This window comes from Nycticebus coucang, chromosome 11, assembly GCF_027406575.1.
Source record: "Nycticebus coucang isolate mNycCou1 chromosome 11, mNycCou1.pri, whole genome shotgun sequence".
NCBI classification, from domain to species: Eukaryota; Metazoa; Chordata; class Mammalia; order Primates; family Lorisidae; genus Nycticebus; species Nycticebus coucang.
In genome coordinates, this window is record NC_069790.1 from 25,677,202 (window position 1) to 25,700,992 (window position 23,791).

The 23,791-nt window shown below is 41.2% G+C and overlaps 1 protein-coding gene across 1 annotated transcript; it reads right to left on the reverse strand.

Moving 5' to 3' along the window:
- Window positions 1-537: 537 nt before the first annotated feature.
- On the reverse strand, window positions 538-22,010 carry PPP1R17 (protein phosphatase 1 regulatory subunit 17). The gene is made up of 6 exons (XM_053609267.1): window positions 21,916-22,010; window positions 17,336-17,446; window positions 15,305-15,457; window positions 13,859-14,011; window positions 3,133-3,243; window positions 538-1,527 (listed from the first exon to the last, which is right to left on the reverse strand). The coding sequence occupies exons 2-5, from the start codon at window positions 17,415-17,417 to the stop codon at window positions 3,164-3,166; spliced, it is 468 nt and encodes a 155-aa protein (XP_053465242.1). The 5' UTR covers window positions 17,418-17,446; window positions 21,916-22,010; the 3' UTR covers window positions 538-1,527; window positions 3,133-3,163.
- Window positions 22,011-23,791: the final 1,781 nt, after the last annotated feature.

Below are 23,791 nucleotides of genomic sequence, written 5' to 3' on the forward strand. Positions count from 1 at the left end.
AACTGTTTTAATTGGAATATATTATAATCATTAAAACTCTACTTTACTTGACCAGAAAAAGGCCACATGGGGAAGGGAAGTGGGGAAAGTTTGGCTTCAACTCAAATCATCCCAGTGATGTCCAGGGTTGGTTATGTCTTGGCTGGTTTTGATCTGCACCATTCTGTGTGCTCCTTTGAGACTAGGAGTCTATTACACACGTCTTCCCAGGCAGACAGGGCCGGTTTTTCAGTTAAGACTGTGCAGTTGATGATGGGATCTCCCTACTTGAAGTCTTTCTTCAGATACTGTGAGTTGTTTCTACCTAATTGCTATCCATACAATACCCAAGAAGTGGGGACATGGCAATAGAAAAGGCACAGTCCATGCTCTGACAGTGTCTTAAAATTATCCTATATTACAGTTGTTTTAGGTTTTAAGGGAGGTGCCTGTGGCCTAAAAATGTTGGGGTTTCAGGCAAGCTGCCTGGGTCCTCGGGTCCTGGAGTGCTCTTGGTCAAAAAATGACCTGACGCTCCAAAGTAAGGCAAGCATGAGATAACATTTATTGAGAAAGAGAAGAATAAGTTTACAAAATCAGGAAGTTTACAGAGCAGGATATGCTTACCATAGACAGCATTCGGGCCTCCATTGTCAAGGCAAGTAGGAAAAGAGGCAAAGAGGCAAGGGTTATAGGCAACAGTTCTCCTTTATACTGCCTGAGTCAGGCCTACCTCAGGGTTCAGGGCTCATCTTGGAACCAGTCTTTCTGAGAATGTGGACCTCTTAGGAGCCTCTCTGAGAGCCCATTAAGAGTGTGGACCACAAGGTAGGTTTAAGCTATTGACATGATAATTAGTTTTAAGGCTGTTTTAGGTCACATGTAAGATTCTTTTGTATCTATTCTTAGGCTAGAGAGTTTTCTATATCCTTTTGCAGTGCTAAGTTCTGACTGGTAGATTAGTAAGGTGGGTCCTCCTCCCCAGGTGCAAGCAATCACTAAGGATAGACTTAAGGTAGGAGGCACCGAGATGGAGCCCTGGGGGCCCGCTCTTGTCCTCTTTCCCCTGGAGAGCAGGGATTTCTAACTTCCTATCAGTTGGATAGGGGATTTTGGCTTTAAAGACCTTTGCCACGTATTATCTCACTCAGTTTTTAATTACAAAGAAGGCAAAATAAGAACTATTATTCTCATTTTCAAGATAAAGAACCAGACTCAGAGAGTTCCAGGGATTTGCTCTGTGTCACACAGTTGGGGCTAGAATGCAAGGCCTTTGTTTCTCTGACAACCAGTCTTTTCCTCCCACCCCAGGGACTCTGCAAAGATGAGGGCTTTTCTGAGTATCCTTGGAGTTTATTGAGCAGCCTGTGGCCATAGCTGCAAGTGAACCTCATGTTATACAGCAAATCTGAGAGAATGAGAGTGCATCTGTGTTTTCTGATCCCTTGGTAAAAATTGCAGTTGGGGGTGGCGCCTGTGACTCAAAGGAGTACGGAGCCGGCCCCATATGCCGGAGGTGGCAGGGTCAAACTCAGCCCGGGCCTGAAACTGCAAAAAATAAATAAATAAATAAATAAATAAATAATGAATAAAAATTGCGGTTAGTGGTGATATTATCCACATGCATGTAATTGCTTTTGGTTTCTGAAAGATTTTATGGAGGCCTCTTTCACCACTTATGCCTCAACCAGCAGGCTGGGCACAATTTTATTCCCCTCCCCCACAAAGCTATGATTGAAACCATCCGAAGTGGGAGTGGAGGACTGGCATCAAAATGTCCCAGATCATTAGGAGCAAAACATGATCTTGACTAGTCAGTGGATGAAATGTTCCAGGTGGGGCATATGGCAAGCAAGGAATGCAGGGTCCTTTCAAAATGGGCATCAAGTACTGAGGTCCAGCTGGTGGTAGCCATGTTTCTATTCAAGCCCAAAGTTGACAGGTCTTGAGATGTTTTTCCAAGAGAAATCTAGAATGTTGTGTATATTCTCTTGTGTGGACTGTTAAGTATTAATAGCTGATTAGAATATTATTAAACTTCTGTAGGACAAACAAAAACAAAATTGGGATAAAACCAAACCAAACCTTGTGAATCTCTTTGTCATTGCAAGTAAGAAATAGGGTATTTTTAGGAAAAATGCACCAGGGCATGGAGATGTGAATGGAAATATCTTTTTTTCCTCCTATTAATAATAGTTCTCATCTTTCTCCCAGCCTGTTGGCTGGTGGATGAGGCCCAGATGCAAGGCCCTCTCAGAAGCATCCACAGATTGTAGGCTGGGGCAGGAGCCATAAACAGATCTCTACTGACTAGCTAACACTGCACATTTCCCTCCCATCCAAGAAAGCATATTGGAGTCTAAGTAAGTAAGAATGCTAAAAATATCAGAATGGTCTTCAATTGACCTTAATCTTTAAAAAAAGTAAATTCATCATAAACATTGGTATTTCATCTATCATCAGTAATAGGACAGCATGGTTAAGAACTGTTGTTTTCAAAAGCAAAAGTTAAATATGAGAATATATTGCTACAGTTTCCAGACAGACCAGCACTCTCTGGCTCTGGTATTTTCAATTAACACATAACGGGCTGAGATGAATCTCCCTGCTTATAAATTCACCTTTTAGAGTGCCTGTTACAAGGATCTTAGAAATGTCATCAGAGACAGTTGAACCCTTCAGATAGAAGAGGAGAAATAAAAACCATGTTCTCTAAAGCAGTCAGTGAGCTAGAACTCAAACATTCTCACCCCTCCAACTGATGACAGGGAGCCCCTCCTGGGTGTAGTCTTTGGATGAAATTAAGTCAAACCCTAACCAGCTGCATAAACCAAGTAAACTATCTCAATGTTATTCATGTTCTTTGCTCCATGAATTGACCCCCAAATGAACAAACTAAACAACACTGTTTTCCCTGTTACTCCCTAATTTAAGATAATCTTTTTCTTTTCCATTGCATTGGAAAATGAGTATACAAAATGTGAGGATAGAAACTAGCCACAAAGAAGAGAGAAAGTAACCGGCAATGTAATGATCTGATGTAGTATCTCCTGGGGAAAAAGTGTCTGGATCTTGAAGTCAGACTATGACAAAAATGAGAGCAGAAACAAGTCAATTTTTTTTCTCTAGGTCACCATAGGGAATTGATCTAACCTATTTACAAGTGGTCTCCAGGGAACTATCTTTAAATAGCTATCTTATCACCATCCTTTTCGTCATCTTCCGTGATCACTTTGGGTCTCTCGTCCCTGAGCAGTGTCACACCTGCAAAGCAAAGCACAGAGCTGCAATTAAGTGCCTTAATTTAAATACTAGACAAGCTTGCAGCATAGACACAGAACACAACAAACAGCATGGCAACCCTGAAGCCCCTTAGTGCCTGCAAAGCTAACAGCTGCAGGTGTCCACTGAGAGTGAGGGAGCTGGGTGGTCTTATTTGGCATTCCCAGAGGGGTCCTAAGAGGATGTACAACCTGGGTCAGAGCAACCTTCCCCCTCTCCTCTAAGTTCTGCTCCTAAGCATGCAGCACAGTGGGAAGGGAAGTATCTGACTGCTTTGGATTTAAGGTTCTGACACTCATGGAGTCTGCGCCGGGCCAGTCAGCACATTCACACTTACATTTTCTCATATATGAAGTGAGGACACTAATAATTATCTTAAAGGGTTGTCACGACAATTAAATAAGATGTATGCAACAATGCTTAGCATAGAGCCACACCTTGAGCAACTAAATGTCAGTTTTTCCTTTTGTAAAGAACTGGTAAGCCTTATAAAGTCAAATTTGAAAGTATTTTACTAACATCTGGGGGAAATAATGAGCTGAAGGTCTGGACATGCTATTTGCAAAGGTCAGTACTATCCAATAGTTGATAAAGTTCATACAGTTCAGAGAGAAAATAAGGACAAGTGTAGTCAGTTTCTTATATAGATGTATGGCTAGAATTTTAAAAGCTATTCTTTATTTCGAGATGATTCTTTTCCTTCTTTAGGGGATACCCTTTTTCAAATAAAAATTTACAGATGTTAGATGGTTTTCTAAAACATCCTTATTAGGCAAAATGAAAAGTTGCTTTTCCTAAGTTGTGCTCCACAATATAGGTTTTAAAAAGTTTATTGGTCTGTGAGATTCAAAATTCTGAGAGCAGTTTTCTGAACTGATCGGCTCCGAAAAGGCCAGCCAAGGAGATCTGGGTGGTTCTGCTCATGCTGTGAAGTGTTAAGTAGAGTCATTTTAATGAAAGGGCAAAGAAAACTGTGGTTCACAGCCAGTCCTCTGTGGTTTCTGTCTCCCTGCTCCAGCCAACCAGCATGGGTTTCCCCACTCTCCCTCTTCTCCCATTTAGAGACCTGTCAGTCTATGAAGCATTTCAGACAGATCTAAACTTGAGAGAGGGAAGCTGTGCACCACAAGGGGACTTTCTATGACATGGGACTCCATTCAACAGCAGCAAATTAAAGAAAACTACATGCTGATCTTAATGACTATTCATTTGATTTAGTTCCTGGTTTGTTCACATGGGTTCTTTACCAATTAGCTCATATTTATTGGAGGAGAAAAACAATTTCAAGAGACTGGCTAAAGCTGAAGCTTTTTCATAAATCACTCAGGAAGCATAGTGGGAGGTATTTTGTCTTATACCTGCAGCATGGTGGTTTGCACTTTTATTTGGAATTAAGGCTAGCAGAGTAGGAGAACATGGGGTTAGCTACGCCAAGACCCAATACTTCCCATCCTTCCTATCTCGCAGCTCTTCATGTTAAGCCAAGTTTGGGTTGATTCAAAATGGGAAAGAGCCTTTAAATTCCCAAGTCTTGATTACTTTGGGGTATCCTTGAAACCTACTCATGTGAGACCCTTCTCCATGTGTTTTCTCAAAGTCCTGGGATTGCAGGTAGAGCAGGATCCTGTTAAATTGTCAAGGTCAGCCCTTCTCGAAGTTAGCTGGGCTTGCCACAGGGCATAGTAGATCATTTCAAGTGGAAAGTGAACTATCATTCTATATTAATATAGTTACCCATTAATATTATCATATAATGTTTTATAAAAGGAATATGAAGTAGCTAATGAAAATCTTGATCTCACTGATTGCTCAGGATGAGCCTTGCTCAGGATGATTGCTGGTTGCTCAGGATGAGCCTTAAATCCAGAGCACATACATGTCATCACTGCATTCTTGCTCCTGATGCTTTGGTGATTTGAAGGTGACTCAGGTTTGGGAAGTGTTTATCTGAGCCTCATGCTTTCCCATGGGAAGCCCAGGCATGTTACTGAAGGAATGGAGACCCTAGAGCCAGACAGCTTTGCCTTTGGTGACCCTTCAGCCTTGGGCAAGTCTCTTAAGCTATCTGAGCTTCAGCTTATTCAGATGAAAATTGGAGAAGAAATAACTTGTATATCCCACAGGTTGTGATGCCCTAAATAGACTTAGGCCCACATTCTTTTATGCCCCTGCCACAACTTACATGAACTTTTGTTAAAGCACTTTTCACATTGTAGAAACCATTAAAACCACTAAACAATCTATCCATCACTCCTACTGAACCGTGAGGTTCTCAGAGGATACTCTAACATCTGGCACAAGACTTTGAATGCAGTAGGGATTTAGCAAATGCCAGTTTCTTCTCTTCTCCTTATCTCTATACAGAAGAGTTTAAGAGACTTAGTTGTTTATAAGTGCTTGATGTGTTTTGAGGCTAAGATCTCTAAGGGCCAATCAGCCTTCCAACAAGCTGTTTAGAACATGATCCCACTCCAGGTACCCTCTAAAGCTGTTCATCCATGGGACAGATGTATGCCTCTGATCTGAGGGAGCAGGGCTAAGACACCACCTCTTCTGAAAAACCACACCAGAGAGAATTCTTTAATCCTAGCAGAACAAAAGAGGTGTCCCTTTGAGGGGACATATTGGTGCCTTTCTTTTGCACAAGTACAGTATTTCAATCTCTCATGCTCCAACCTGTGTAAATGTTCACAGATCATGGACCAATTTTCTAGGAGGCCTCTCTTCAGTGTTTCCAGTCTCACTATTCTTCACTTTGCCTGGTTCCATTTGCCACAGATCTCAACGGAAGACAGTTTTCTCTCTTAAGCAGGCCTTGGCTGTCCAGATCTAAGCAACCATAACCAATGCTTCCTGCCATGCAGTCATCAAGGGGTGGGGGCTGGCAACTGTGGACCAAGTGGGGAGCAAGCCTGTGGCTGGCAGGGAAGCCTGAGATGATGCCCTTTTTAGGGGCTGTTCTGGCAGTTAGAACCTGTCAAATAAGCTCATTTACTTCCAAAAAAGAAGGTAGTTAGCAAGAGATTCAGAAGCGAGAGTGAAACCTTGTCCAGTTTTCATTTGCCAAGGGCTAATGAGAGGAGATGTCTCCAGAGTGCAATCGTCTGCGAGTCTCTCTCAGCACCCTCATTAGAACCAATGTGAGTCTTTCTGAACCTCGGCCAGAGGCACTATCCTTATTAGCTCAACTGGTATTTCCATTACTGCCAAATCTTTGAATACTAAGATTCTTCAAATAGAAAGTTCTCCAGCTAATATGCTAATTGTTATAACATGGAGATTTGCTGATTCAACTAATTCCATGGTAGTTAAAGTCTATGGATATACAGCCCCCAACCCTACCCCAAACTATAATTCAATAAATATTTTTGATTCAATAGGGAAGCTACTCTCTTATAAGGTAGATATTGAGATATAGGCAGCATCCATTGCTAGGTAAACAGAGCTCAACACATTAGAAAGTTCTTTGAGTCAGGTTTACATGGAGTGGTGAAATGCTGTGGCTTAGAGAATTTCCACCTTCACAAATGGTTCATCTCAAAGAATATCTGATTGAACAGAGAATGAAGAGGACTTAACATTTACTGAAAGCTTTTTTTTTATGCTAGGAACTCTGCTAAGTGCTTTATGTACTTTAATTAACTGTATAAACAACCACAGAGGACAGATTTTATGGTCCACCTTTCAGGGGTGGATAAAATGAAGATGGCTTTTATAGTTTATGTTAATTACCCAGGTTATAAACCCAGTGTGGAGCAGAACCAGAGACAAAACCCAGACCTTTCTGACTCTAAGACACATATTCAATTTTGTATACGAGGATGACTCCTTGGCAACAAATACTTGTGTCACCAAATCTTCCTTTAGAAGTTTTCAATGAAAACAGATACAAGAATGGGCAGAAAATAACTAGTCTCTATCAGGTACTTCAAAATTGTGATTGTCAAATTGAATATCAAATTAGTATATGTATACTTGGTATTGCTAAATAGAAATGACTGGACTAGACATCAAGGTCAATACCAGAAACACAAGGCTATCACAATCCAATCCTCATGAATTCACCAAGGAAGTTATTGGGATAAGTGAATTAAAACAGTAGCCATAGTAACAGCAATAAGAACAATAAAGACAATGCTAAAAGAGATAGATGACTAAGTCTGAGGTAGTTGCATGCCCATGACTATAATAGAGATAATTCAGAATAGAAAAGAATCCTTTTTGATTTAAAGGATTCTATTAGCAGAGGGTTTGAGTAGGCTGAGTATTGAAAGGTAACTGAACCTGGAATAGAGGCAGAGCTTGGGTGGATATGCATGATCAGGTAGGGGACGAGGTCAGGTAGGAATACAGGTAACCTATGAGAAGTGCACTGGAGGAAGGATTAGATCCTCCAATGTGGTCCTTGGACCATTTCTGCAGAGACTGTCTCCTCACACTCCAGGCCTGGCAAGTCAGAATATATCTGCTCTTGTCTATCTCTCTCATTTTACTTAGCAACAACAATTCTTTGATAGAGGCAAAAAAATAAAGGGTGAAAAATTGATATGCATTTTATGGTATAATTCTAATGCAGAATTTCCCATACTGTAGCATAGCCTTTAGAATGATTAGATTAATAGGCAGCAGAAAAAAGTATCTATGGCAAGTGTAGGAGAGCTGGGTTATACAAAGTCAAAGTAATTCCTTTAGTACAGGTTTTGTCTGAGATTTTACCACAGGCACATCTCAGAGACATTGCAGGTTTGGTTCCAGGCCAGTGCGTTAAAGCAAGTATCACAATAAAGAGAATCACATGGATATTTTGGTGTCCCAGTGAATGTAAAAGTTCTGTTTACACTATTCTGTGGTCTACTAAGTGTGTGATAGAATTATATCTAAAAAAGCGATTAAAATATGTCATTGATTAAAAAAAGTGCTGTCAAACATGTGAGGATTCAGCAAATCATAATTGTTTTGCTGGTGAAGGGTCTTGCTTCAAAGTTGGTGGCTGCTGACTGATAAGTGTACTAATTGATGAAGGTGGACAATTTCTTAAAGTAAGACAACAATAAATTTTGCTACATTGATTGACTCTTTCTTTTATAAAGTATTTCTCTGCAGCATGTAAGGCTGTTTCATAGTATTTACCCACAGTATCACTTCTTTGTTGGAAAATTAGAGTCAGTTCTCTTCAATGCTGCCACTGATTTATCCACTAAGTTAATTGTAATATTCCGAATTACTTATTGTCCTTTCAACAATGTTCACAGCAGCTTCACCAGGAGCAGATTTGATTTCAAGGAAACTCTTTACTCATCCATAAGAAACAACTCCTCGTTGGTTCAACTTTTAACATGAGATTGCAGCAATTTAGTCACATCTTTAACTTCCCTCCTACTTGTGGTTCTCTTAGTGTTTGCACCACATCTGTAGTGACTTCCTCCACTGGAGTCTTATCTCTCCAAAGTTATCAGTTAGGTTTGAAATCAATTTCTTCCAAACTCCTGTGACTGTTGGCATTCTGATTTCCTTCCATGGATCACAGATGTTCTTAATGGTATCCAGAATGGTGAATCCTTTCCAGAAGGTTTTCAATTGACTTTGCCTATCAGAGGACCCACTATTTATGGCCGTGGTAGCCTCACAGAATGTATTTATTTAATCATAAGACTAGAAAATTGAAATTAGTCCTTGATCTATGTGTTGTAGAATGGACATCTTGTTAGCAGGCATAAAACATTAATCTCCTTGTACACCTCTATCAGAGCTCTTTGGTGATTAAAAGCATTGTCAATGACCAGTAATATATTGAAAGGATTTTTTTTTAAGCAGTAGGTCTCAAAAGTTAACTTAAAATATTCAGTAAACTGATTGTAAACATATGTGCCATCAGGCTTTCTTATTTCTATTTCTAGAGCGTAGGTAGAATAGATCTAGCATCATTCTTAAAGTAAATGAGCACTGGCTTCAACTTAAAGTCACCAGCTGAATTAATCCCTAACAAGAAAGTCAGCTGGTCCTTTGAAGCTTTGAAGCCAAGCATTGGCTTCTCCAACTCAGCAAGAAAAGCTCTAGAAGCCTAGAAGATTTTTTTTCTTCTTCCAATAGAAAGCTGTTTTTTCTGAAATCCCATAGCTGGGCATCTATCTACACAGAGGAAAAAAACATCATTTTATCATAAGAAAATTTGCACTAGACTATTTATTGCAGCTTGATTTACAATTGCCAAATTGTGGAAACAGCCTGATTGCCCACAAATCCGGGAATGACTTAACAAGCTGTGGTATATTTATACCATAGAATACTACTCAGTCACTATAAAGGATGGTGACTTTACATCTTTTATATTAATTTGCATGGAGTTGAAATACATTATTCTTAGTAAAGCATCACAAAAATAAAGAAGCAAGAATCCAATGTACTCAATTCTGATATGAGGACAATTGATGCTAGTACATGGTGGGGGGAGGGGGAATGGGGGGAAAGGAAAGAGGGAAGGAGAGGATGTAGAGCCATGGTGTGTGACACACCTCTTGGGGGTGGGACACTATTAATAGAGGGACTTCATCCTGCAAACACAAGCAGTATAACCTGGCTTATTGTACCCTCAATAATTCCCCAACAATAAAAATAAAATCTGTTGTTTAGTGTAGCAAGAAAAGATCTGTTGTTTAGGTCATTCATCAGTGATCTTGGGTAGACCTTCCAGATAACTTTCTGTAGTTTTTATATGAGCACCTTCTCCTTCATCTTGTACTGGATACCTTTTTTCCTTAGACATCACGAATTAACCTCTGCTAGCTTCAAACTTTTCTTTTCCACTTTCATCACCTTTCTTCGATTTCATCAAATTAAAGAGAGTTTAAACCTTGTCCTGGATCAAGCTTTGGCTTAAAGGAAGATTGTGATTGGTTTGATCATCTATCTAGACCACTCAAACTTTCTCCATATCAGCAATAAAGCTGCTTAACTTTCTTATTTATGTGTTCACTGGAGTAGCCCTTTTAATTTCCTTAAAGAACATTTCCTTTGCATTTACAAGTTGGCTAACTGTGTAAGAGGCTTACCTTTCAGCCTATCCCAGTTTTTTACTTGCCTTCCTCCCTAAACCTAATCATTTCTAGCTTTTGATTTCCAGGGAAGCCCAAAGAGAGGAAGAGAGATGGGGGAATGGTTGGTCAGTGGAGCAGTCAGAACACATGCGACGTTTATTAAGTTAGTTCTCTATCTTATATGGGTGGATTTTGTAACACCCCAAGGTAGTTAGAATAGAACTATCAAAGATCACTGATCACAAATCATCATAACAGATGTAATAATAATAAAAGCGATAATAAAGTTTGGAATAGTGTGAGATTTACCAAAATGTGACACAGAGAGCTGTAGCGAGCCCATGTGGTTGGAAAAGTGGTGCTCAAAATAGGAGTGCCACAAACCTTCGATTAAAAAAACAAGCATTTGTGAAGCATAACAAGGCCAAGCACAAAAAAGCAAGTTATGCCTGTATTCCATTAACACTGCAAACTTCTACTATAGAAATATCACCATGTAAGAATTCTTCTTCTTCCCATGGACAAAGAGTTGGAATTAACAAATTGTGACTACTGATTATTGTTCTTAAGTCCAGTTCTTACATCAGTAAGACCTCTGGTGCTCTTTTCCAGTAGCAAATTTGCTCGCAAAGAAGATAGGGTGCTGGCAAAGAATCCAACCTTTGGAAAGGCCCTTCACTGGGAGATGGTCTTTTGCCCTTCACGTCCCCTGGGCCGCCTGAGAACTGTCATGTCCATCTCCACTGATGCAAAGTTGTTAATGAGGTAGAGACTGATGCAGGATGTTACTGCTGAGAGGCAACAGATCCTGCCAGATGAGGTATATCGAAAGCAGGCCTCAGAACCTTCCCTCTTTCTGAGCAAGTTATCTTACAGCATCCAAATCACTTGGCTGTGAATTTTAGGAAAACTTCCCTTTTCCTGCTTTAGAATCAGATATATAATTACTAAATATCTCCCACCTACAGCATAAACTTCATGAGAGCAAGGACATTTTCTTTTAGGTTTGTTTTCCAATGTATACTCAGCTCTTGCACAGTGCCTGACACATAGTGGGTACTTAACAAGTATTGATTGAGGAAAAGCCAAAGACGCTGACTTCTCAGGATACTTGGACTTGCCCCTTTCCCTCAAATACTCTCTGCCTGGTTACTGTCATGGACTCACCTCCATACTCCTTCAGGTCTTTGCTTAAATATCCCTTCCTCAGAAAAATCTTCCCCATGTCTCTCATCTAAAGATGCAATCTCCATTTCTTTCTTCCTCTACCTAGCTTTACTTTTCTCCATAGCATTTATTTCCAGCAAACTTTCTATTAAGCATATATATATATATATATATATATCTGTATGATCATTAACTTTTTTCCCAGTACCAATGCCTAGAACTGTGCCTGGAATACAACAAGTACTCAATAAATATTACTAAAAGATCTGCCAGGTTCAGTGGCTCACAACTGTAATCTCAGCACTTTCAGAGGCCGAGATGAAAGAATTGCTTGAAGCCAGGAGTTCAGGACTGGGCAACATAGCAAGACCCCATCTCTAAAAAAATTTTTTTTTTTTTTGTAGAGACAGAGTCTCACTGTACCGCCCTCGGGTAGAGTGCCGTGGTGTCACACGGCTCACAGCAACCTCTTAACTCTTGGGCTTGGCTTACGCGATTCTCTTGCCTCAGCCTCCCGAGCAGCTGGGACTACAGGCGCCCGCCACAACGCCCGGCTATTTTTTGGTTGCAGTTTGGCCGGGGCTGGGTTTGAACCCGCCACCCTCGGCATATGGGGCTGGCGCCCTACTCACTGAGCCACAGGCGCCGCCCTCTAAAAAAAAATTTTTAAAAATTATTTGGCCATGGTACCACTGGCCTGTAATCCTAGCTGACCAGGTGGCTGGGGCAGGAGTTCAAGGCTGCAGCAAGCTATGATTGTGCCACTGCTGTATTCCAGCCTGGGCAACAGAGTGAGAACCTGTCTTTATAAAAAACAACCACCACCACAACAAAATAGAATAAAGACAGATCGAGGATTAGACCTCAGCATCTCTTAAGCAGAGAAAGGGAGCGTGAGAGGGAGAGGGTTATCACTGACCAGGTTGGGTGCTTACTCACCCTTAATGGTGGTATACTGGCTAGTGGTATAGATGAAGGGCTTGATAGAGGTAAGAAGCAGAGAGAGGGAAGGAGGGAGAGGGGTGGGGCCTTGGTGTGTGCCACACCTTCTGGGGGCAAGACACGATTGCAAGAGGGACTTTACCTAACACATGCAATCAGTGTAACCTGGCTTATTGTACCCTCAATGAATCCCCAACAATAAAAAAAAAAAAGGAGGAGGTGGAAAGAGAGGAGGAGAGAGAAGAAGAAGAACAGAGGTGCACAGAACACAAACTCCATGAAACTTAGGCCTGGATCCTCTCTTGTGGCTGGGGACAAGTCTCTGACTTTTGTCATGGTATCTTCTCAGGAGCTGCTTTTTATTTTTTCTTTATTAAAAGAAATAATGGGATAGTAACAACCAAATTTCATCTTATCCCAATAATGTTCCATCTAGATTCCTCTAATACTAAGTGTTCAAACCACAGCATAGTGCAAAACTGCACTAAGGTCAGACACTTGGGTTTGAGTCCTGGCTCCTCTACATAACAGTAAGAGTGTTTGACCCTGTATGTAATTTGATCTATTTATTTCTATACCTAATCATCTCATCATTGATCCAACCAATCTGCCTGTCAGCCATCTATTCATCAATTTCATTCACATAGACTTTAAAGTAACTAAATAAGTTAATTATTTCTCCCTCAGTTTCTTCATCTGTGGAAGGAGGTAATAGCTACTCTATTATGTTAGTTTTTTTTTAAATCTGTAGACATGCCAAACTCAGGACCTAATGCTTAGTAGAATGTCAGTAATTAATAGCACATTTTCCCCTCTGTTACTCACCTGCCACAACTACTTATGTAAAACCTACCACACACAGTCTCACACTCCAGCCACGAATGCTTGTGTCTTATTCCCCAATTTGCACATAAAATTCTGTCAACAGAACAAGTACTGTCTCTCACAGAGTAGCTTCCTTACAGTCTGGGGTTGTGCACATAGATTGGTAAGAATTTCTGGTTGGATTTCATACATATTAAGATAGCTTTTATTCTCTCTCTTTCTTTCTGTCAACCTCTCTCTCTCTCTCTCCTTTTGAGGATTTGGCCAATTAGTTCAGGTATCTTGGGAGAATCAGCCATCAGCCTTAGGATGCATGATCCACAGGGGACCAGGGAGGGGGGCATTTCAGCTCTTCTCAAGGACCTACTGACATTTCTATTCTGTGGGTTCAATGATTCTGACCAGCTCTGCTGAAGCATGAGTAATGCTGTGACCCACCCCCTCTCCACATCAGCCCCTGGGGAGCTGCCAGTGAAGATAACCTGAAAGGCAGCGGTGAATGCCTGACTCCTCCCCAGAGGCCACAGCTTGCTGGGCCAGGACCGAGGCCATGCCACTGGCACCTCCAGATGGTAAGGCTGTGACCTGTCCCCTTGTCCCCTGCAAATGCCCTGCACCAGCTCTTTTACCTGCTGCAAAGGGGGACATGTTCAGGGCAGGTGTGTCTTTTCTCCTTGGCTTTTTCTGTTCCAGGTCAGTATTATGAAGAGCTGGGCTCATTTTGCCCTTTGGATGTCTCTCTTGAACATCGTATCTTTTAATTAGATGTTCTGAAAGCACACCTGCACAGTTAAGGGAACAGAGAGAGAAACAGGGTCAAATGCACACACATAAATGTGTGCATATTAGGACTGTGCAGTTACACACCTGGGGAAGGTAGTTCATGTAGCTCTTCCAACTTATTTTAATAAAGAAAATTTTTTAAAAAGAAGAGTTATTATTGATTTAGGCCATGCTAGGAATATCCTTTATACAAAGGGGATGCCTGATGTCATGTTAGCCTCATAAAACCCTGAGGAATTTAAGATTACAACCACCAACACCTATCTGAAGAAAGTGAGGCAAAGATCTGTGCCCAATTATTGAAACTCACAGGTGTCAGACAAAAATACAGCCCAGGTTCTGCCTCCAAAAGCCATGCTCCTCAGCCAGAGGGGACATCTTGCTCTTCTGTAAGCTTACGTACTACACGTACACATGCCCTGATACCTCAATTATCATTCTATGTCCAACTCCGTCTTTTTACTTGTATTCTATAGGTGAAAATTTTCTCCATCATTTAGAAAACAACCTCTTGTATAAAATATTCTGCAGTTCACTTCCTAGAGTGAGCTACAAATGTCCTTTATAAGGACCTCAATATGGTACCAGTTCTCACTGCATATTTCAGCTCTTTATATGCTATTATTTTTTTGAAAACTGAAAGTTCTTGCCCAGCAAGATCAGTGTTTCATTTGTTTTATATTGCCCAAATGCATTGTGAACAGAGATGATATCAAATAAATGACCAAGGGGGAAGGAGAAATGAAAGAAAAACAAGATAAAACTTTGGAGAAAAGGGGAATGTCATGTGTCCCATCTAGGGGTGTTACAGAGACATGCTTACTGTTCGCCAAACTGTTTTGCATTTCTTCCGGGCATAGATTGGGCAGATTTCCTGACCTTCCTTGCAGTTAGGTGGGGGGTGTGACTGGTGGAGCCCTGGCTCACACAGAATCCTCCCCCGTCTGCCCTCACGCCCACTCTAAGGTGAAACTCTGGGTGATTTGGGAAGCTCCTGATGACTTTGCTCACCATATATTGAAGATGTCAAAACCTTAGCCTGGGTCCCTGAAAGAGTGTTTGGAGTGGAGCTTGCCTTCCCCACCACCCTGACTTCTACTATTGCTAAGTAAAAAATAAAGCCATTAATATTTTAAAAGTTATCTGGTATAGCAGCTTATCATATTGTAATGGATGTACCCATTTTTAAAAAATATACCCATGTATTTAAGTGAAGATTTCTAAGATTGTTGTGACCTGGTGGCAAGTGACTCCCCTCTACTGCTGTGCAACCCAACTTTGTCGTCCATTACCTGGTATGAAGGGGGGGATGTGCAGTGCTGGCGTATCTTTTCTTCTTGGTTTTTTTTGGTCTGACTCAACATTCAGGGTGGCCTGTACATTTTTTCCCTTTCTTGGCTTCTTTTTGAGATCACACTCTTTAATGAACTGGTCTGAAAGATCATCTGATTTTGATGGGATACAAAGATAAAAAGAATGTAGTGTGAATAAAGGTCCAGGTACCAACTCACTGGTTCCGATTATACCTGACGACTGGGGCAGAGGGCATTTGGTCTGAAAAAGAAAAGTGTTTATTCATTTTGACCTCTTCCACAGAGGACTTAAGTAGTCTTGCATGAATTCATATAATACAATGAAAAACTAGAATTCTGAAAACTCTAAAAAAACTCAAATGAATGAATCATCAAAGCAAAGAAGAATTTAAAAATATTGTCAGGCCACAGAGTGGGTTTGAGTTAAATTTCTGATAGGAGAATTAGGTTCTGTCTGTGTGCTAACTGTCCCTGGATTCCTTGGCTCAAGGCTTGCTGTCCTTGGACTCCCCAAAGGCCAGGATGGAATCTGAATCTCCCTTGGTCTTGGTGTGTTTTCCTAGAATTCTCATAACTTTCTCACTTGCCTTCATTTCTGTGGCCAACCAAGTCATTCTAATGATTCACATGGGCTCCGCTGCCCCCTAGCTTTGAAACTCTCCTATTTGCCATCCTATTTCAAGGTCCTGTGGTCTTCTTATTCATCTCTACTTTTCTCAGTCTTCTGCATCAACTCACCAGACCTTTTGAGCCTGGATTCAACATCAAGTCTATCAGAAGTTGCCAGAATAATGACCCCATCCAATTACTCCTTACCCATTAAAACCTTTTCTCAATTAATTTGTTTAGGTTGCTCTCCTTTGGGCCTCTCTGTCATTGTTGTAACACTGGTTCATTGTCCTATAATGATACATCTCCTGTTCTAGACCAAGCTTCCCTGGAGATTAAAGATTATATTCTTTTTGTAATTTTATTCTTAATTGCCTCTCCCTTTCATAAATGCATGTTGAAAGGGTGAATAGAGTCAGGCTGATATGACTATGGGGACTAGGTATTGTAATATCTGGTCGAAAAAGTAATTTTTCAAATGTGTTACTATATAGCACAGTTACCCTCCCCAACAATATACATAGCATAGTCATTTGTTTAATGAGTGAATGAATATTGCTCAGAATGGGTGCTGCATGCTGTGGGTCTCCAGAGGTACAGGCTGGGTAGAGACCTGTCACAGGGCAATCATTCAACCCCAGGAAGCTCTTCAGTGCATAGTGCAGAGAGAAAGACATTTGCTTCAATTCTGAATTTTTTCCCCATTGCACTTTTCCCCATTTTGAAAGAAATCCTCAACATAAAATATCTTGATGGCAAATGGGGAGAGAGGAGAGGAGGAGGGGAGTCATAACCAAGTGAGGCAGAGACAAAGGCTATGAATATGCAAAAGGCCCATCCATCAAAAGTCTGAGTGTGTCTCATTTTTAGAAATGGGTAGAGGCAGAAATGTTTCTGGTATTTTCATTGCAAAGGTTATGCAAAAAGTCAGTTCTGGAAAGGAAACAGATTGACAATAAAGCAGAAGAAGGCTATTTAAAATTCTGTCTTGATAGGCTAAGAGAGATATTTGAAATATTTTATTGACACTGCACATGGGGTGTAAGTGTGTCAGGAAATACTGGAAACAAGCTACACTGCCACATTTTATTTGTTGCCTCAGAAATACCCTGTTTGGGACTCTGTCAGAACCCGAAAAGAGGACAATGCTTTCTCTCTTTCTGTCACTCTCCCTCTTCCTCTTTCTCTCTGTCTCTAATCAACTTTTTTCCAGTGCTTCAGCTAATATTTACATGGCAGACCCCACAGACCCGGGGCTATCTGCCTGCCCATCTGGTGTTGGCTGTGACCAGAAGGCACAGACTATCAGGTTTCAAGAGGATTCTTTCTGACTTGCCTGCAAACCGAATAGCAGAGCCTCCCCCAGGCTTCCACCACTGACATTCACAACAGAGCACTTACCTATGTGGCCACAGTGAAGGTCTGGCTTGTCCAGCCTGTCCTCTGAGAGTTCCAGTGGCTGCATTTGCTGAGTGGACATCATCAAAGAGGGGATTTACTTCTTCTCCAGCACTACAGAAGAATAAGAAACACAATTATAAGAGGGACTTTACCTAATAAATGCAACCAGTGTAACCTGGTTTCTTGTGCCCTCAATGAATCCCCCAAAATAAAAAAAAAAATAAAAAAAAGAATAAGAAAGAGTATGCCTTATGTTCATTCATTCATTTATTTATTAAATAACCATACTTTTGAGCATTTGCTATTATGTTCCGATTCAAGTCTGCTTCTTAAGTTTAGCTACTAGAAGCTCTAACCTTGACATTCTAGCCAAAATAAAATGAAACACACAAACACGCATATATTTATTGGTAGGGTGTGGTATATTAAATGTTCAAGCTTTACCTTGTCTCAGAGGCACTTTGGGGGTTCAGAGTGAATAATTGCCAAGTCTCAATTAGATACGAGTTAGCGGAGAGTCACAGAACCTTGTTAATATTTTCTCTGTTCTGCAAAATAGGATTTTGCCTACTTCACAGGTGAGGAAACTGAGGCTCAGGAAGTTTAATTAATTTATTTAGTCACATGTCTATTAAGTGGCCCAGGCTAGATCCAGATCTAGTTCTGCAGACTTTTGTTATACAGCCAAGTCCCTTAAAAACAAAGTGAATCTTTTGAACCCAAATTGAGCTTTTGATTTTCTAGCCTTACATCCTACAACTGCAAAGTAATATGACTGCCTCCCTGTCCATATTATGATGGTTGTAGAGAACATGTAGGTCTTGAATACATCTTTATTTTCCCTCTGGGGATTCTTGAGATGAGAACAAATCTGTTTCCCTTCCCCATCCCTCATCTTTCCTGGGCCACAGATCCACTGAACTTTCTAGAGCTATTAAGTTATAGCCATTGCTCAGGATGAAGAGTGGAAATCCAGAACGGACTTGTCTGTGTCAGGTCTGAATCAGAAATGCATTAGCTGAGATTTATAGAAAATCTTCATTAGTGTCTGCCTAGACTCTGCATCTCGAGATCCTTTTGGATAATTTATTACTCATATCTGACTATAGCAAGACTGGTAAGGGAGGAATGCATATAATTAAAATGAACCCACTGATCCTCTTCTTCTGAGATTCCTGGACCGCTTGCATGCGATGAACACATAGACCCATAGTGCTAACATTTCAACCCCTCAGAATGAGTTCAAATCAGTTGTCTTTTGAGAAATAAGCCAGTTTTCTTCAGAAAGGCAGGAAAGTTTCTCCCTCTATAAGCTGAGATCATTGCATAGCAGATGGAGCCATTAGCTGATCACTTGAGTATGGCTTTTAGTGTCACTCTGAGCAGACTGATTATACTGAGTGACTTCAGCAGAAATCAATTCAAACTGTTGTTTTAGCGTATGTATAGAGATCGCCAACTCCCTGGGACCACCCAGAAGTACACTGTAACCTTGGCTAGGCCAGCTCCCACCAGCCTGAGTGGAGTGGAGAGTCAGGGGAGCATCACTTGAGATGAGTAGCCTCAGTGCTGTGGTCTGAAGGCAAAGTTAGTCTCCACTGTGGTCTTATGCACATACTTAATCAATTTTCCTCCTCTTTGAACATAGTCATGAGTCCACTCAGATGTTGCACTGGAACTCACCCTCATGGAAGATCTGGTCAAAATTCCAGAAAAAGAAACCAGGGCTCAAAAAGGTTAAGATGGCCTACCATTAGTTACACACACAGAGTCAGAGTCATCATTTGAACATGAGCCCCAACTCTCTACACTGAATCCTTTCTAGTGATAGCTTCCCTCTTCTTCTCCTTGGCTCTTGTAAGATAAGCTTTTCTCAGTCCCTGGATCATTTAGCTGCTCCTTTTGCCCAATAGCTGGCTATGTAATTTGAACCTGAGTTCCCAAGTCATATGGACCCAGGTTGAATCTCAGGTCCTTAACTAAAAAGCCATATGACTTTGATGAAGTTGCTAAACTTAATGATGTAGTGGTGGTCCATGAAGCCCAAGTACAATATAATCATTTTCACCCTGTCTCCCCATAAGCTATTGCAGCTTTGATAAAATCTGTGAAGGCTAACATTTTGTGGTACCTCCAATTCCCTCTTCATTTCTATTCTCAGTGATAAGAGATGCTCTTTCAGAGAGAACCACTTTCAGACATGAGCTGATCTAATTCCTGAAAGAAGAAAATGGGATATTTCCATTTCCTCTTCCTGACCCTGCCCATGCCTTCCTCTCTTTAATTGTCTCCACCCTAAGCAGGTGTCATAATGGGATGCTACTCTTGTCATGCTGCTCAGGAAAGATTTACTCATCTCCTTTGGCTGCTCCCTATAATGTAGTAACTTTTAAGGCACCAGCTCTTTCTTTCAGACCTAAACAGCTGGTCCTTTAGGTCTTCAAATTTCAGCCCCCAAAATAGGACATTCCAAGATGCTCACTGACTGATACTTTACATGTGGGGGTATTTTATAAACTGTCTTTAGCATAAATACCTATGTTCCCTTTAACATTCTCTCTTGGTTCAAAGTGGGCTCTGCATTCTAACATTCATACAGGGACTTGGACTGCCACTGTGATTGTCAATATCAGTCCACTCACCCTTATGACATGTCTGGGGCCAAGTGTGCTGTGGAAATCAGGACATTTTTATTACATAAACTCCTAAGGGGTCTCAGGGATTGCCAGCAATCATGCACAATTTTTTCTGCAGCAGGACCATTATTCACACTGAGTGACATAAAGACAGACTACTATGAAAGATTCATATCCTTTCAGGGCAGGTTTTGCTACCAAACAAGTTTGTGTTGAAGTTAATAACAATAAACCATTTGGTTTTCAGAATTTTTTATGTTTCTCATTTACAGAATAAAGAATTGTTGATCTGAATTGTTTTTCCCATTGTTGTTGTTTGACAGAATATAGGTAGTCTGTGTAGCGTGAAAGAGACCAAGGGATATATGTTAATAATTTCAGGGCTTGAGGAAGGTTTTCAGAACCCCATATTTTAAACATTTCCAGCACCTTCTCACTAATCCTTATCTTCCTTTTCAGAAGGGACAATGCTTTTTTTTTCATAGAAAGACATAGACTTGTGAATGCAATAATAACTGAGAGGGATGATATATAAATTGATGTCACAATACACAGGGATTGGAAAGGGCCAAGGAACTGGGTTCCAGGGAAGAAATCCCACTAATGGCAGAAAGGCAAGCACATCAGAGTAGCCTGGGGAAACTGAGGATGTATTTTATGGAGGCCACCCTCCACTACCTCAGACCTAGTCCCTATTTTAGGAGGGCGTTAATGCCATCTCTGCTATAGAAAAAAGATCAGTGGGTTCAATTTGTGGTCAGAGGCTGGCCTGGGCATTTTGTCTTTTAACACTGAGTAGGTATTTCAGTTGGGTGTAAGAATAATATGTATGTTAACTCATGCAGAGAACATTTCTCATGACTGTAAGCATTGGATGCTGTGAGGAAATATGGAGTAGAAGCAGTTGTTTGGCTACTGGTACCCCTCTCCTGCTGGATGAACTTGGGAGAGTTATGCATCGTCTTGGAAACTTAGTTTTCCTGTCTATAAAATGGGGATGACAGTAGCTCTTCTCCAGGGTTGTTGGGAGTAGTTACACCACAACGTGTGGAAAATACACAGCCCAGGTCTTGCATGCCAACATTTTGATGAATTTGAGTGGCCTTCCTCAATCTTTTGGTCCTCCTGCTGTTATTTTAATATGTATGTCTAAATTGATACATCAGAATAATCTCCTAATCCCATTTTTTGCCTTCTGTAAAGCTCGTATTGAGAGAAGAACAGTCCTAGGTACAAACCAACTCCAGAATACCCATTTCCAGGTCTGGGAACATGATAATGCTGATTTTTTAGGAGGGAGTTGGGACTTAGCTTAGTCCTATGATAATTTAAAGAATGTCCACAAAATAATCAAGTCTAGATTTACTTGGTAGAATAAAAAGGTAGAAAGTTATGTCCACAGCCCATGTGGTGTCTGGTTAATCACCTTCTGGCTATATAAAATACATATCCTTTGTCAAATCTCTTTGTAATCTGAGGATTGAATTCAGGTCAAAAAGTACCACATTTTAAAATCAAATTTGTTAAATTAGAAGACCTAAATTGGCAGTATTCCTGGAGGAGCGACTCTAACTTGAAGTAGGGCATGTGGATATTTTCTGGGAAGTGTACTTTCCCCAGCTTTGTAAGATAACCCTTCTGTCCTGTGTGAATATGCAAAGACACCAAACATTCATCTAAGAACTTTGCAATTTGGTTTGTGAAGATTCAGGGGCTTTTATAGCATTCATTATGACACCTCCTTTAGAAAAATGACTTAAAAGTGATGACTTTCTCTGCTCCCCATCTTGCCCCAACTTAGCCTTGTTCCATAAAGCACAAGCCTCCTGCCACTAACTAGCTAGAGCTTTTTTCTGTCCCAGCAGCTACAAGGAAATTGCAACTTATTAGAAACTTGCCTTTCTCACCACAAAAGTTTTTGGAGTAAAAATTCAAAGCACTTACCAGTCAGTGAAGGCAGTGAGAAGAGAAGGCAAGAGACAGGGAGGGAGCGTTTGCTCACGGATGCTGGGCCCGGCTCCTGTGCAACAGTGGCTGCTGCTGGCCAGCTCTCCTCTTATCTAGGGACCAGCTGCTGCTGTTGCCATGGGGACGCTCTGTTTCACAGGCACCAGGGCAAGGGGGATGGAGAAGAACAGAGGACTAACCTCGCCATCACTGCTCTCCACTGCAGTGATTGTACATTATGAAACATAATATATACAGTCATGCTTTGAGCTCCCAGTGTGCATGCTGGAGAAATCTAGATGAGCCAGCTATATCTTTGGGTCTCCACAACAAGCCTGTGCCATAGACTAGTGGTTTTTTTTTTGGGGGGGGGGGAGGTCTGATTTTGCAAATATAAAAACTGAGGCAAGAGAGGTTAAGTGGTTTGCCCGAGAGAGGCCACCAGCTAATTTCGACCCTCAACTCTGTTTGCTTTTAATTTCACTCCCCATTGCTGCCTCTCAGAGTGCTGTCCTTATGACAAGTAATAGTAGCAGTCACTAACATTGACCTGAGACTACCTATGAGCTAGGCACTCTTCCAGAGACTTCACACTTATCAGTTCATTTAACCCCCACACCAACCTGGTGAGCAACTGCCACATTCATGTTTCAGTGAGGAAGAAGCTGGAACTCAGAGGTGCCAAATCATCTGCCACATCTCACCACTAGGAGATAGTAGGCTAGGGTTTGAACTGGGTAATCGAATGCTGGAGAACACACTCTTAACTACTTTGCTGTATCTCTCATTGAATAAAGTATTTTAAACAGCACATTGCAAAAGGAAGCAGCTATGGGTTGAGTGTGGAGGCCAAAAACAAAGTACTTCTTCCTTCAAAGAAATAAAACCAAATCTTCCAATATTAAGAATACATGAACACTCCATAAAAGACTTTGGCCAAAAGTGTTTCAGAAAGATGCTGTCAGAGGGAGAAGAAGAGTCCACATTTGGGGTCAGCTCGCTGGAGGAGAGCTCACTGTGAGCTAAGTGTGCTGGTTAGAGGAGCAGCAGTGTGAAGTCATGGATCCAGGAATTAGGAACAGGTGGTCAGTTTTGGAGGACAGGTAGAGATCAGCACAGCCTGGAAGGCCTCGAGTCCCCTGACAGCAGCCAGGAGACTACACAGTGAAGCCCAAGAGACACATTCTCACAGAACATCTGTAGGCACTGCCCATATTGTTGCTTTTCTTTCCCGAGGTTGCAGACAGTGTAGGTCCCAGCTACCCCCTCACTGGCTTCAGCTACCTGCTGGTTACAGGCAACAGGTTGATGCCTCCTTCCCATTTGCTAGAATCCCAAATAACATGGCTGAAACTCATCCTAAGGCTGACTCTGAAGCTTAGAATTTCTTCAGAGATCATGGTAACAAATTGGCAGTGAGTGGACATCCTTGTCTGTTCCATTTTAGGACCTTCCAGGAAGAGATGGCGGCTTCTGAACAGTGATGGTTCTAGCCAGGAAGGGAAGCCCCTGGATGCTCAGGGATGGTGCCCAGAGCATGCTTTCTGTTCCACACAGCCTGATTCCTCTTCTTATCAGCAGCTTTGTTAGCCAATGAGTTAGGAGCATGTTCATTCCAAACTTGAGTGGAAAAGATATATTTTCTTCCTAAACCCTTAAGTTTTTAAAAAATTCTGCTTTTCTTGGAGAAATTTTAGATTCACATGTGTAGTAAGAAATAATACAGAAATATTTCCTGTACTCTTTAAACAATTATTTCCATAGGTAACATCTTGTAAACCTATCCTACAGTATCAAAACCAGTATATGGATATTGACACAGTCTTACCCAGAGCATGCCTGTTCCCCCAGGCTTCCCCTTCCTGCCTTCATC